Source organism: Venturia canescens, chromosome 1 (assembly GCF_019457755.1).
Source record: "Venturia canescens isolate UGA chromosome 1, ASM1945775v1, whole genome shotgun sequence".
NCBI classification, from domain to species: Eukaryota; Metazoa; Arthropoda; class Insecta; order Hymenoptera; family Ichneumonidae; genus Venturia; species Venturia canescens.
The window spans coordinates 24,751,623-24,766,179 of record NC_057421.1 but is presented as its reverse complement, the minus strand read 5'-3'; the positions used below and the strand labels follow the sequence as shown (position 1 = coordinate 24,766,179).

The window sequence follows — 14,557 nt, the reverse complement described above, 5'->3', positions numbered from 1 at the left end:
CCCTAGTGATTCCAGTAATTCTCCAATTTTGTTACCTACCGAATTTGAAATTCGTAGTTTTTCAAACTGCACCGATATTTCGTGAAATAAAAAATAATTGGTGAATTACAAATGTTTTTTCCTTCATTTCGTTGGATTCCAACGTTGCAAACTTCAGCGTCGTAGTGTAGCAACATTGCCGAACTGTAAACTGGCCTAACTTTTCAAAGGTACAGGTCACAACTTTTGGGTAAATAAATGACTGTACAGCCTCAACTTCCTTAAAACAAACCAGACGCTTAAAACGACGGAGCAACGAGCAGGATAATTCCTCTTTACTTCGTAAAAAGAAAATTGATATAATGAAAAATAAGCTCGTTTGATAATGAGGAGGAGAATGATGGCTCGGTGCGTGAGCGCATATATCGTGACGCAGACAACAAGTACATATATCCGGGAAAACGTGACCTACTCGAGTCCCCGTTTCCCCGTCCCGGTCTCCACTGGTGCGCCCGGTGTGTACAGCGCAACTCGGAGGGAGGGACGCATTAATTGCGTAGGGTACAGGCGTAAATACGCGATTGATTATATATGCCTTCCTCGTCGCTAACGAGAAGCTCCTTTTTTTCCATTCCAATGCATACGTTCAAATGCTATTTATGACTTAACTCGAGCGCAGAACAAACACAAAGCTTTCGCTCCGCGGTGGCTCTGCTGTTGCTAGTGGTGAGAAAACCGTTCGACAGGCGAATCAAATCTCATTGAGCAACAGCAAAATCCAACGAGGCTGAAGTTTCCAACGTTGGAGTCCAACGAAATGAATGAAAACAAAATGATTTATCCATCAGTTTTTTATCCCACGAATCATAATTTTGTAATGGCGCTGAAGTTTCCAACGTTGGAGTCCAACGAAATGGTCTAAAAAAACTCTCAAATAATTCCAGTAAATCTCCAATTTTCTTCCCTGCCGAATTTCCAATTCGTCATATTTCAAGCCACATCAATAATTCGTGAAATAAAAAAATAATGAATTATCAATCTTTTTTTCGTTCATTTAGTTGAACTCCAACGTTGCAAACTTGAGCGTCGTAATTTTGTAGATTGAAAAAATACAAAGTACAAATTCGACAGGAAATAAATTGGAGAATTACTGGAATTATTGGACAGTTTTTTAGATCATTTCGTTGGACCCCAACGTTGGAAACTTCAGCATCGTAAAATCCACCCTTCGAGTACCACTTTTCATTACGATTTCCCAAACACCGAGACAAAGGGAAGAATCATCGAAATGAGGGGAAAAAAACATTCGTAATTGGCCAATTTTTCGTTTCCCGACGAGCAACGGTGCAGCTTGAAAAACTACGAAATGCGAATTGGGGAGGGAACGAAATTGGAGAATTACTGGAATCGTTGGAGGCTCTTTTAAAATCATTTCGTTGGACTCCGACGTTGCAGACTTCAGCGTCGTCATTCGAGCTGCGAAGCCTGCTTCCAAATCCCTCGAATCAACGATTCAAAAATTCTTCCCCATTGAAGATATTTTTTTCCACTCTTTCAACTAAATTTCCCTTCAATTACTCACATTCGATAATAACGTAGAAGAAAAATTCGTAAATTCCAACGAAACTTGTTACTGAAAAGAAATCATCGAAGATCGAACATTCCGTTGGCTCGATTAATCGAAAAATTATGAAATTTTACCACATTTTTATTTTCCAACCTTTCCAATTTTTTTATTACTAAATTGAGTTTTCTTTTAAACGACTAAATTCGATGTTTCCTCAGATAATTATTTCCTGGCGTAGATCACTGTACCGAGAGCGTTAAAAACGTCGAACTCTCATGCCCAAGTCCAGTTTAAATCTCCTCCCTTCGGGCCCCAAAAGGCGAGGCTTTTTCTTGAGTAGAAGAGTGAATTCCCTTGAAATTTAGACGAACGCGAGTCTCCTCTTTCCTTCCTATTCGTATCGCGTACACAATATTACAAATGCATGCTCTCACATCGACATGAGCTCACACCCTCGTGGCTGAATAAGCGTTCAAGGTCAAGTTATGTAATAAAATGGGCACCGTCCGATCCGTTGAATGGGAATCTCTCGGTGTGTCTGCAGACACAGCGCGCGCCGCATTTCCTACACGGAAGAGTCAGCCTCACCCTCGCCAAATCTCGTCTTTCGTTGTTCGTACAGGCTCGCTCGTGAGCGAAGAGCTACACGCGCTTTGCGGGCCGTTACCTTCTTTCGAGGTCAGGGTGTGCTTGTTGATACCGAGGGGAAAGCCGAGACGTGGAAAGCAGCGAGTTTCGATTCGCACAAGTCTCGTGATCGATTATCATCGGAGTGAGAGAATCTGACTCGATAAATGTTTCACGGCCTCTTTCTCTTCGTCGCTGACTCGACGTAGGCGAGAAGTTGGAAATGATTTTTCTTCGTGGCCCGACAATCGCAATTTCAGTCTATTTATATAAACATGACGAAGCGGCTCTGATCGAATATAATCGAACCAGAATTCGGATTCGTTGCGAGCTTCGCTTCGTTTCGTCTTGAACTCGTGCCTCTTTTCAGTCATTCATTTTCAGCTACCGAATCGCGCCGATTGCTTTCTCCTCGTGGCTTTTAATTTTTATAAATTTCACGAATTTTTGGCAGTCTTTTATCTCGGGGAAAAGTGGAAGGAAATTCGAAGAGTTCGAGGGCTCGCGACGCATTCGTCGGGGACTCGAGTCGAGCGTAGTAGGAAATAATTGCAGCTGACGAAAGTCAGTGAGCGCTGATAAAAAAAATGGTGAAAGCACCAGTCAAGATGGCGCAATTAATGAGAGGCGGGCGTGGGATCGGCGAAAGGTTAGGAGGAATGCGCACAGTTTGGTCGGATGGACTCACGAGGCGCTTTTTTCACAAAGGTCTCGCTTGGTAACTTCGGAGGGTCGATCAATATGTCCCGGACCCGTTGACGCCGGTAGCACGGGACTCGAATCGACGACGTATCCTAACGGAAGCGTCGGGGGCGTCTTTCCTCAAAAGTTTATTTCATTTGTTTTTTTACCATAATTATTTATTCTCCATTCCGATTATCCGGATTAATGAGCTCTTTCCACCGTGCTGGGGAGAAAAATTTTAGAGTTGAGAAAAAATTGGGTCGAACGCGAAGAAAATTTGTAGAAGTGCGGCTCGATTTTTTGAGCGATTTACCAGGGAGTCGACGCCAAAAAGAAGAAAAATTCAAAAAAAGTGGAAAAATTTTCAGTCCCGTCGGCGCAGAGTTACTATAAATAATGAAATTCCCGTGCCCACATTGCCCACCGATATATCATAAGAATCCACCCTTGTGAAGCCTGCACCATTGCCAACTCGAGCCACAAACGTGCGTGCTCTCCGCACCCTTTTTAGTGAGCTGTTTTCATCCTTTTCTTCGTCTCTTGTATTCGCCTCCTCGTCGCACTGGCGCGTCGGAAAACACACAGTTTTATCCTCGCGACGAGACGGCTACAAAGCCGAGTGCGCCGAATGACTCATCCGAATTTTCGAACTGCCTTAACGAACTAATTGCAGCCACCTTCGGACGACTCCGCTCGGGCGACATTTTATTTTTTCCTTTTTTCAATTTCCTTCCACTTTCCTAGAGGAACTGTTTTCATTGCCTCGAGACGTTCCACAAACGATAGGATTGCGTTGGAAATGCTTCGTGTACGTACAGTCCCGACTGGAAGTTCATTCGTCCAGAATTTTAAGGCTTCACCGCGTACGATTGCAATCTCACCAAAAGTGCATCCCTCGATGAGACCAAAATGATCGATTTCATTGAAAAAAATCGTCGTTTTCGAGACTGCAAAATTACACGAAACAACGAAAATCGTTGATCCGATAAATTATTTATTTCAGTGTTCAGGGAATTTATGCTGACTTTTTACTCGCCATTTGTAGAGCGATTCTTCGCTCATTCGTTCACGTTACATTTTTTTTACAGTTTCCCAATTCTACTCGACTCTCAAGCTGATATTTCAACGAATGTACGTTCGGAGCCAGCATTCTTGCACGTTTTCACCGAAAGTCTCGACAATGTATTCGCGATGTTTCGAAGTGATTAACCAAAAGTTTTCATAAGCGTTGACCGAATGCAGGCTCCAAGAATTCGAAATAGAAAGTTGGATAAAAAACATTTAATTAATTTCGTAAGTGACCGGAAATACGAGAATTCCGGTTACTTACGAAATTAAAGTTTATTTAGCAGAGCAACTGTACCTGCTTTATTCCCCAGAACAACCTTAATAGCGAGAAGAATTTTGAATAAAAAGTTGGCTAGGTAGGAAATGTCCAGGAGAGTGAAAAAAAAGAGAGAAAAAGAAAAAAAGCGAGTCGAGCCAGTTCACCATTATTCACGAGATTGCTTTGCTCAACGGAGATTACGTAGCTGACCTCATCCGCAACTTTTATCTCGTTCTATCTATCTTTCCTCCTCGCTCGGACAAAAATCTCCCGGACTCGAGTCTCTTTTATTCTTGTAAAGAAGTTCTAGTACACGAAGATGCTCCAAAAGCCTCTTCCCAATGTACTTCGTTCAGCCTATCTGTCCAAGGCTCAATGAGTAAGGTCATTTGTGCCACTTGACCCCCACCCTCTTTCTTCTCATCTTTACAAACTCCATCGTTGTTGTCTGCCCGAAAGGAGAACGAAACGAGATTATGCATACGGGTGGGCGCGCTGCACGACACAAATCATTGAACGAACTTCTTTCTTCGCAATCTCGAGCTCCGCTCTTCGTTCATTCTTTTTATTCGTAAAACGATCGAATCTATCGACGAATCTTTTGACCTTGGTACGTTGGGTAAAAAATTTCAAGGAAATTGGAAAAGCTGCATTGGCGTGTTCGGCTTGAGAGGCCCATTTTTTATTGTCCTGTGACTCGTCAATATATTTTTTTTTTTTTTTTTTTTTGAAAATCATATTTAATGACGAACGAGAGAGGTGGGGATGGAAAGAGCATGGAGTTTTGTTGAAAGCTTTTCTATATGGAGACCTAGAAACAATTTATCTCTCACACAAACTCCACTTATTTCCTCAATTCGATAAAAATCTGGCCATTATCATTTTTTTCTCATTACGAGTCTCATATCTGCTCGGGTTTCTAAGTCGAACCACTAAACCGGTAGTTCAGAACTGTCTGTTGAGAAGCGTTATTCCACACGGACTAGTGGCCGAAATAGAAACAATGGAACGAGTCAGAAACGGGACCGTATGCTGAGAAATACGTTGGGAGATTTAAAAAAACGTTAGGCCTGAAGAGCAACGGCATTTGGGTCGATCAGAAGTTCAAAAAGGTTATTCTTAGCGTGATATAATAACGGGAGAAAGCTCGTGCGATGATTTTTATCGTAGTGAAGGGAATATAAAAAAAAAAAAAACAAAATTAATTTGGGATCTTTAATTTTTTGTTATTCAGTGGTCGTCAGCTGGCGGAGCCTCGAGGATGGCCGACACGAGTCAACACGAGGAGCTCTCGGAGCCACATACTAATGGAGTAATGGATGGACTGACCGAGGAGGAGAAAAGTAAAATGAGACCAGCCGATATAGATGCGGTAAAAAAACAATCTTCTCGATCTTTCAATTCTGTATATGCAGAGCGTCTATTTGCAATTAATTTTTTATAAATTTACTGTAAAAGTATTTCCGAGAAAACATTCTACGAGACAATTATTTTTATCCAAGCATTCGCAACATTTTTCTAAGGGAATTCGAAAGTTTTGTATGCAGAAGCTGGTGAATTTTTTTTACTTGTGTAATCTGAAATTTGGTGAAGTCCCGGAGTTTTTGCTTAAGCTGAAAGAGAATAGGATGAGAGAATGAAATTTTTTAGAACGAAAATATTTAACGTTTGTTTGAAATTTCAATAACGAATTGTGCATTTTACTCGAACAGGATATGCGAGAAATGGAGAGAAGGAAGAGGGTCGAAATGATGATGAATTCGAGATTATTTCGAGAAGAGCTGGAGCGAATTATCGAGACTCAGATGAAGGATGGTTCCGGACCTTCGGGCTTGTTGCAACAAATTTCCGAAATGATGGGTGCCCAAGGTGCTCGATTTAACTCCAATGTGTTCAAAAGTATGTATTTTTATAGAAAAAAAATCGTTTAACACTTATCAAATTCAGTACATTGAAATTTGCTGGCAATTCTCATTTTTGCTGTTTTTTTTTCTCATTTTGAAAGTGAATTTTTCGAAGAACAAAATAACTGATTGTCAACTTATTCACAGATTCAAATTGCGTCGTGCCAATTAACGACATTCGAGGTGTAGAGAGCATGGGCTACGCAAAGGGTGAAAAAATACTTCGTTGTAAACTCGCAGCCGTATTTCGATTGCTCGATCTTTATGGCTGGACTCAAGGCGTTGGTGGTCAAATAACAGCTCGTCTCAATCAGGACCAGGAACATTTTCTCGTCAATCCTTATGGTCTTCTCTATCACGAGGTCACCGCGTCGAGCCTCGTCAAAGTCGACATGAAAGCCACGGTCGTGGAACAGGGAACGACGAATTTTGGTGTTCACGTAACTGGATTCCAATTACACTCTACGATACATGCTGCCAGACCAGATATCAAGTGCATCATTCACATCACTACACCCACTGTTACCGCGGTGAGTTAAGAATTGTACAATTAAAACTGAACGTAAATAATATTCTAGAAGTTTGTATCGGTAAATTTATGATGGATGAAAAATTTATGCGAATTGCTTTCCCCATAATTGGAATGATGAAAAGATTTATCGATTGTTTTTCCAAAGGTATCATCGTTAAAATCCGGCCTTCTTCCACTAGGCCAAGAGAGCATAGTGATTGGTGAAGTAAGCAGTCATCGGTACATGGGTGAGAGCGTACTCGAGCCGGAAGAGCGTGAAAAGATAACGCGAAATCTTGGACCGATAAACAAAGTAATGCTACTTACGAATCGTGGGGCGCTCTGTTGCGGCGAGACCGTGGAGGAAGCTTTTTACAATGTTTACAATACGGTATTGGCCTGTGAAACCCAGCTCAAATTAATGCCCGTTGGCCTTGAAAATCTCAGTCTCATTTCGGACGAGGAGAAAAAAGCGATCTACGAAGCATCGCGAAAAGGACTCGGGGTAGCGGCCAGTGGTACTGCCGCTTCTGCCGCTGCCGTTGAACCTTCTCCTCTGGCTGAGAAACTCGAAAAACGTTGGAGAATCGGTGGCACGGAATTTGAAGCTCTCATGAGAATGCTCGACAATGCTGTTAGTGACTCTTCATTTGTTTCTCGTTTATTCCCTTATTCATAATAAATTTGTGTTCATTTTTCACATGATTTCCTTTCAGGGATTCCGAACTGGCTACATATACAGACATCCGTTGGTCAAAGGTGAACCACCTCGTCCCCGCAACGATGTTGAAGTTCCTCCTGCCGTATCCTCGTTAGGATACCTTCTCGAGGAAGAAGAATTGTACAAACAAGGGTAAGTTTCTTAAAATTGTGGCAATCGTTTCGAATACCGTTCGGTTAACTTCCTTACCTTTTACATCTTTGTAACGTAGATTTCTTTCATGTTTATATATTTTTTGATCGATGACAGATTTGTTTTCGAACTTTTGTAGGCTTCAGAAAAATATTTCAAAACTTTGAGTAATTCCATTCTTTTACCGGGCTGTGAGCAAGGATTTAACAAACCAAATTTCTTCACTTTTGTAATTCTTCTGTTTGCTTAGACTATGGAAAGGTGGTCGCAAAGGGACAGACAGATCACGCTGGCTCAACTCACCAAACGTATATCAAAAAATCGAAATACAAGAAACAGGGACGCAGGATCCGAAAAAAATCACCAAGGTAGAGATCATAACTAATAATTTCTTTTGAAGATCGAATTGAAACGATCAAGTCAATATAATAACGGTCGTTGTTAGCTTTCGCCATTAAAGTCGATAAAGAGTTTTTTTTTCTAGTTAAGTATGATCCAAAAGCTATAGCCCACTTATTCGAAGATAGTCAGCGACATGCGATAAAACAAGCCATTTTGTCATTAATGAACATTCCACAACGAGAGATTATTAAATATAGTATTGTGGTGCGTTAGATAATGAACGAGTCGAACGAACAAATAGGAAAATAGCTGAAATAACTGACAAAGCTATTTGCTTAGCATTAAAAGTGATTAGTTTTCAAAGCGAATGAATCGTCATTGCAAAATTTCAATAAAGTCAACTAGTATATATATAAAATTCAGTGAAAATGAAAGTCAAAAGATTCGCAAGCAACCATGCATTTATTGTACGTCCAATAGAAAATTTGGAATTTTTCATTGTTTTTCCAATGGGAGAAACTGCTTCGTGAAGCATTTTTAACGACAGCAAGATTTTTTGATATAATGAATTTTTTATTTGTCTACACCGGTCTCGGTGCGTTTGAGATTACGGTGGCGAGTCAAGTCTATGACGTACATTTAGTATTCGAAGTTAGCGACACACGTATCTCCCGATAGAAAAGATCAAATGATTTCTATCGGTTTCCAATCACTTGTCGAATAATCGGTTATGAATATAAAATATATATAAATATAAAAATGTATTCGTGAATGTTACGCTTTGATGTAATAATCTATGGAGATATCTACGTGGTTTAATCGTTGAAGCACTCTTCCTCAAAATTTATCAAAAAGCTTCAAAAGCTCGGGAAATATTGATACATAAGCATTGAAATATATAAATATACAGATATTCCCCACAGTGCGTCTCATTGTTCTGAGATTTAAACGTGTTTCGTCGAATGTATAGGCATACAGAAGCGCGAGCTACATTATTCGGGCGTGTAACAACGAAACCATTGTTGTATCCAAAGTTTCCTGATGTTTACGCCCTCTCAATTAACATAGGCTATCTCATGCTAGTGTTTTGTGTCTGCCTTTGATATTCTCACTCGAGTGAGCCGCCTCGTGTGTGTGTTTTTTCTGGTTTTTCTCTACGCCAACGAATTGTTGTTCTGTAGCTTCTGCAGGTGCAAATAAACCAAATTTCATTCTCCTATCGGAAACTAAATTAATACTATTTCAATACTAAAAATCACTCAGTTTCTTCGATCGTTTGATTTTACGTTCACAATCAACATTTTTTAGACCGCATTATGCTTTGGAACTTTTTAATTTAACTGATGTTTGAGTACGCGAGTCAAGCATGCGCAAAACACAGGAAAATTTATATTTTTTTTTTTTCTTACTTGAGAATTGAGTATTCTGAGTTAAAAGGTAAACGATTTTTAAATTCCACCATGTCGTACGTACTGAAATTGCGAATGAAGTTGCTACTATAACACAAAACACCTGAAACGAAAAAAATGGTATCCCTATCTCGTTCTTAATTCGTGCAAACAGCGAATCTAATCCGACGCATTGTTTTTGTTTGCTTGTTCTCGTTTATAGTGGGTGGATCAGAGCGCTGAGGAGGTAATAAGAAAATCGACATACCTATGTCCGGATTTCAATATTGGTCTAAGTTGACAATTATATTTCATTATATTATTTCCGATAATTATTTCAGTATTACGCAGCTTCGTCATAATCACTCGATAACCTTAGGCAATATCATCGACGACGACGAGTCATTGACACTTTCGCAACGATTAATTTTCCCATTGCATGACACCTTCAAGGGATGGTCTTATTCTTTTTTAACATTTTTTTTATGACACGGCGTCCAGTTTTTCTGCTTTTTTTGACTAGGCTAAAATTCGAAAGGTTCTAGCGAAAGATTCATCATTGAATTTGTTTTTTAAATTGTCATCCAGAAAATTTTTCGTTATTTCCAAGTGTTTTTCGAGTCGTTTTCCACTACTTGTCAGATAATCTGAGCCAACGTAAACAAATTATTTGCGTTTATCGTATATCTGTAGAAATATCTAACTGGACACTGAGTCATAATTACAAGTCGCAGTATCGTTCTCGTCAACATGAGCGTAGATCATTCTCGGAGGAGTGAATGAAACGACTTATCGCAAACGCGCGATGATTATTCGCACGATCTCACGATCGCTTCGATTTCGTTGAATACAAGAAAAAACAATAAATATATGAGAAAAAGAGTAACTTTGAAATTCTGAGACTGTGACTAGTCTCTTATCGTACTAATGACGATAAGGGAGCGTGAATGAATGTGTGAATGTCTGTCGTTGATTGTCGAAGAGCCGTGACAATCGATATCCGTCGTACTACGATCTCTCGCGTACGTCAAAACATCCACTGCTGCAACAAAACCAGACCGGTGTAGCCCGACCCCTGAATCACCTCGATTATCGACTTTTCATCATTTTCTTTTCTCTCATTTCGTAAAAGTATGAATCCCTGTGGGAAAATGTCCCTCACGTACAAACTTAACATTTTTTTCTAAAATGATGATTGCAATAAGAAAAAATTGTGTAAAAAATGTATAAAAACAAATTCCCTTCCAAGGGTTTGAGACAAAAAATCATAGTGGACGGATAGATGGATGAATCGGCAGAGAAAAAGTGTGAGAGAGTGAGAAGAAAGAGCGTAAGAATGAAGCATGGCGAGGGACACGCACACGTCATATCCATGGGTGGGCGAATCAAGAGCAATTAAAATAAATACTAAAATTCATCCCTATCGAAATCGCTTGGCTCTTCGCTGTTAAAAACTTTCCCCACGTTGTTTGGGTCGCATCTAACGATCTGGTTTTGTGTGCAGTGGGTGTCTGATGGATCGCCGACGCACAGCAGCACACCGGTCAAGATCGATGGTGCCCTACAATTTGTGCCGAAGAACACCAACCCAAAAGAATTTAAACAATTGCAACAACAGGTGAGTACCGTAAATTTCAATCGATCACTCGGTCATCTTCATGTTCACATGCTCCTGATTTCTTCTATCTACTGTCATTCCTTTTTCTCAACGTATCGCGCAGATTAAAGATTATCGCAGGGCTGACAAAATATCAGCGGGCCCTCAGTCTCACATTCTTGAAGGAGTATCCTGGGAAGAGGCGAAAAAGATGCAGGTCAGTCACAAAATATATTATTCGTTCATTTATAGTCAACAAAATATTTGTTCAAACAGCCAATCGTGGCGGGCACAATAAAATTCGTTATCTCAACAAATTTGGGCACATTCGAACACTCAAATTGCAGACCCAAATTTCTCAACACGACGAAAATAATGATGAATCAGCAAGTTTCTTTTCTGAGTGTATTTCTGTCTGATTATAAATATATTTGTCTAAGATCGAGTTGCATTTTCACGAGTTGAACATTTGTTATAAACAACACGGATGAAATAACATTTCTTAGGTAAATTCGTATGCATATATTGGGGTTATTTTTTATTTGTAAAAACGATAATTTTTTACATTCAGCACTCGAACTTGGAAATCGTGGATTATTTTGTAGATTTTGTGTTTTTTGGAAAATTATTCTTCGAATGTTTTTTTGTGAAACAGGACGCCACAATTAGCGGAACAGGAGAACAAGTGGTGCTCGTAGGTGCAGCCAGCAAAGGAATAATACAACGAGGATTTCAGCACAACGCAATGGTATACAAAACTCCATACGCGAAAAATCCCTTTGACGCGGTAACCGATCAGGAACTTGACCAATACAAAAAAGAGGTTGAACGCAAACACAAGGGAGGAGATCCATGTGAGTTTTTCAAAATCAACTTCCCCTTTCATGGCTATGCAATTTAGTATTTACTCATCCAAACACCTTCAATTACAGATGACGAGTCCCAGTCCGAATCGGAAGCTTTGTCATCCTTCAATGTTAGCCGTGCGACCCATGAATCTAGCACTGCCAAAAGTCCCGTTCAGTCCCCCATTTCCGTCACCTCGGAAACCGAAGAAGAGAGCAGAGATGGTAAATTTTTTCAATATTCACTATCGACTAACCCACCAAACTTTTATCGCATTTCGACTGAAACAATCGACTTTGTTTCAATCACTTTCATTTCGTCTTTAAAAATGGTGCAAATTACTTTTGGCCAAAAATTACTTAACGGCAGTATAATTCAGTACTCGTTGGCCTTATAAATGGACTACTAGTCTGTCACTATGTTTGAATTATTCATCGTTCTATTTATAAATATATGACGAAATGACGTTTCAGAACCTCGGGTATTGCGGATAGAAACGAAACAAGTGCCTGTTCCAAGCCAACCAGAAATGGTGTTGAGTGACGGTAAGATTTTCGAATCCCCAGTTTATAGCTCTTACAGACCGCATGTTACATAACTCTCGTATGGCATGTTATCCCGATGCTCGTGAGTCGATACCTCGTCGTAGTGATTAAAGGAACGAAAAAATATTTTAAAAGTTACCCCACCACACTTTGTTGTATTTTCAAAACAATATCCTTGCATGCTCGGGTGTCGGTGTCTGCTACGGTCGAACGAATAAAATTGCATGCACTGTGCACAGCTGTTGCGAGTACTCAATTCGTGGAAAAATTACCTACTTCTTTTCAAGTACCACGGAACTCGGTTAGGGACGAATTAACAGGTGAGAAGCAGTTATTCTGAATTTCCTTCTATTTTTTCTCACCCCCTCATTCATTATCAGCGAGCAATTATTCTGTAAATCTTCAATCATTTTTACAATCCATTTGATTTTTTATCCTTTTGAATTTCATTTCGATATACTTTTTGCACGTTTGTCACTCGTCTCGTGTCCTGTTCTCAATATTCAGCTCAAGATGCCACGAACCAATTTCTCAATGAGATGAGACGATCGGCTATCGAATCAAGGAACGACCACACCAGCCACAGACGAGGTATTTATACATTTTTTTTCTATAGTCGCATGGCATTTTTTCGGCATGGCTTGTCCTCGCATCGTATATCGAGTTGCAAGAATAACTTGTTCATTTTTTGCACTGTAAATCCTGGTCTCTGTTCTCTCAAGAAGCATCCATACCTTGGTTTCTGAATTATCTCCTTTTTAAAGAAAGCACACGATTTCAAAGCGATTTTCGATCATGAATCATGGCTTCAAGCCCAATAATTCGAGAATAATACAAATTTTCACACTGCAAAATCTTCAACAAAAATTCAACAGACTATTGCATCAGCTACTTTTTTCATGCTGTATTGGTAATTTCCCAAATCGATTATCAACATTGACTCGTGTGCATTGCGAACCATTCTTAACTTATACGTGTGATTGATACATCTGTGCAAATCCCTCTCACCTTGCTTGTCTTCATTGTCATTGAGATTGCACATCCGCAATTAGTCAATTGCACCGCACGACGCCCAATTTTAAGGCTACTTAATACATTAACATAGATTCGTCATAGCTGCATCGAAAAACATAAAATACATGACGCAACGTCGACGCGCAGTAATGGGAATGAGAAGAGGCGAGGTGGGAGAGAAAACAGGGAGAAAAAAAGAGAAAGTGAGGAGGATCAAAAGTGTATGAACGATTGTGTTCGCGCGCGTCAAACTTCTGTCAATCTTTATCGGGTGCGTTCATATTCACAGCTCAGTGTTTGTTTTGGACAATATAATGCTTGCAGATTTATTAACGAGCAGTTGTGGCAGTGTGTGTGGAGAAGAGACATTTGACTGGCAGTCCGTTCAACTACTGCAGTATGATGTGCTTCGGTTAACAGTCGCGAGATGTTCAACGATTGCGGAGAAAATGCAGGTCGTCACGAGTAACGATCTGAGCTCGTTGTCTTCTTTCACTCGTGTCGGATTCGGTAGAGAAGAGAGGCCGAAAATTGATACTGCGTACGGAATCGAGAGTAGCGCTAATTATTCAAGAGACCGCGAGAAATACGGAAATTCGGAGCTCAGTATTTCGAGATTGAAGAAGACTTTCTTCAACGAATCGCGCGATCGGGGAGGAACGAATCTAGAACATCACGGGAAGAGAAAATTGTCGGAAAAACTTGCCGAAGCAATCGCACGGTTTTCTGCATCGAACGATTACTCTAAACGCGCGAACGATTATTCCTTCGAAAATTTTGCTTCTGCCGGTTACGTGAAAAGCCTGATTGAAAAATTTTCAAATGCTTCCAATATAGCTTCGAATTCTTATCATGAAGTTTCCCCAATTACGTCATATGCTCCAAATACTGAAAAAACACTGGCGAACTCGATTATCAATTCGAATAACAGTAAAAAAGAGGTCGATTGTCGAATCGATAAAACTCTGAAAGCAGATTTCGTTGAAACTATTCATTCGGAGCCAGCTGATCAAATTGATAACGCACCATGGATCACAGCGTTGAACTCGAAGAACAATTTCTTTTCAACTACCAAGAAAGCGGATTTCTCGACTACGGTTATCGATCCCGGGGACATATCGAATGGTAATATCGATGAAACCGCATGGTATCCCTCCCAAGAATGGCTGCCTTCGAGCCCCGATGAAGCAAATGAGTCGGATGAAAATGGAAATTTAATGATCCATAAAACTCAAACGGACACGACGGAAATTGAGAATCCTGATAGGATCAATGATGTGATAACTACGAAGAATGAGATAAATTCTTTGACCCAAACGAAAAGTGATGGAAAAGAAGAAAGAGAAGAAACGCCGATGTTAGAGGAGATCCAA

General features: G+C 40.1%; 1 protein-coding gene across 8 annotated transcripts in view; it reads left to right on the top strand.

The window, feature by feature from the left end:
• hts (adducin 1-like protein hts) overlaps positions 1-14,557 on the top strand; it is a 29,160-nt gene that overhangs the window by 4,973 nt on the left and 9,630 nt on the right. For 2 of the 8 annotated variants that reach the window (XM_043433021.1, XM_043433020.1), the window contains exons 2-15: positions 5,419-5,556; positions 5,897-6,083; positions 6,236-6,618; positions 6,766-7,233; positions 7,316-7,452; positions 7,703-7,820; positions 9,406-9,429; positions 10,687-10,800; positions 10,904-10,996; positions 11,435-11,633; positions 11,712-11,849; positions 12,099-12,170; positions 12,410-12,490; positions 12,678-12,761. In XM_043433021.1, coding sequence (XP_043288956.1) covers positions 5,446-5,556; positions 5,897-6,083; positions 6,236-6,618; positions 6,766-7,233; positions 7,316-7,452; positions 7,703-7,820; positions 9,406-9,429; positions 10,687-10,800; positions 10,904-10,996; positions 11,435-11,633; positions 11,712-11,849; positions 12,099-12,170; positions 12,410-12,490; positions 12,678-12,761 — 2,209 coding nt within the window. In that variant the 5' untranslated portion in view covers positions 5,419-5,445. The remainder of the gene's footprint in view (positions 1-5,418; positions 5,557-5,896; positions 6,084-6,235; positions 6,619-6,765; positions 7,234-7,315; positions 7,453-7,702; positions 7,821-9,405; positions 9,430-10,686; positions 10,801-10,903; positions 10,997-11,434; positions 11,634-11,711; positions 11,850-12,098; positions 12,171-12,409; positions 12,491-12,677; positions 12,762-14,557) is intronic. The other 6 variants (XM_043433024.1, XM_043433023.1, XM_043433029.1 and 3 more) reach the window with 4 other exon arrangements.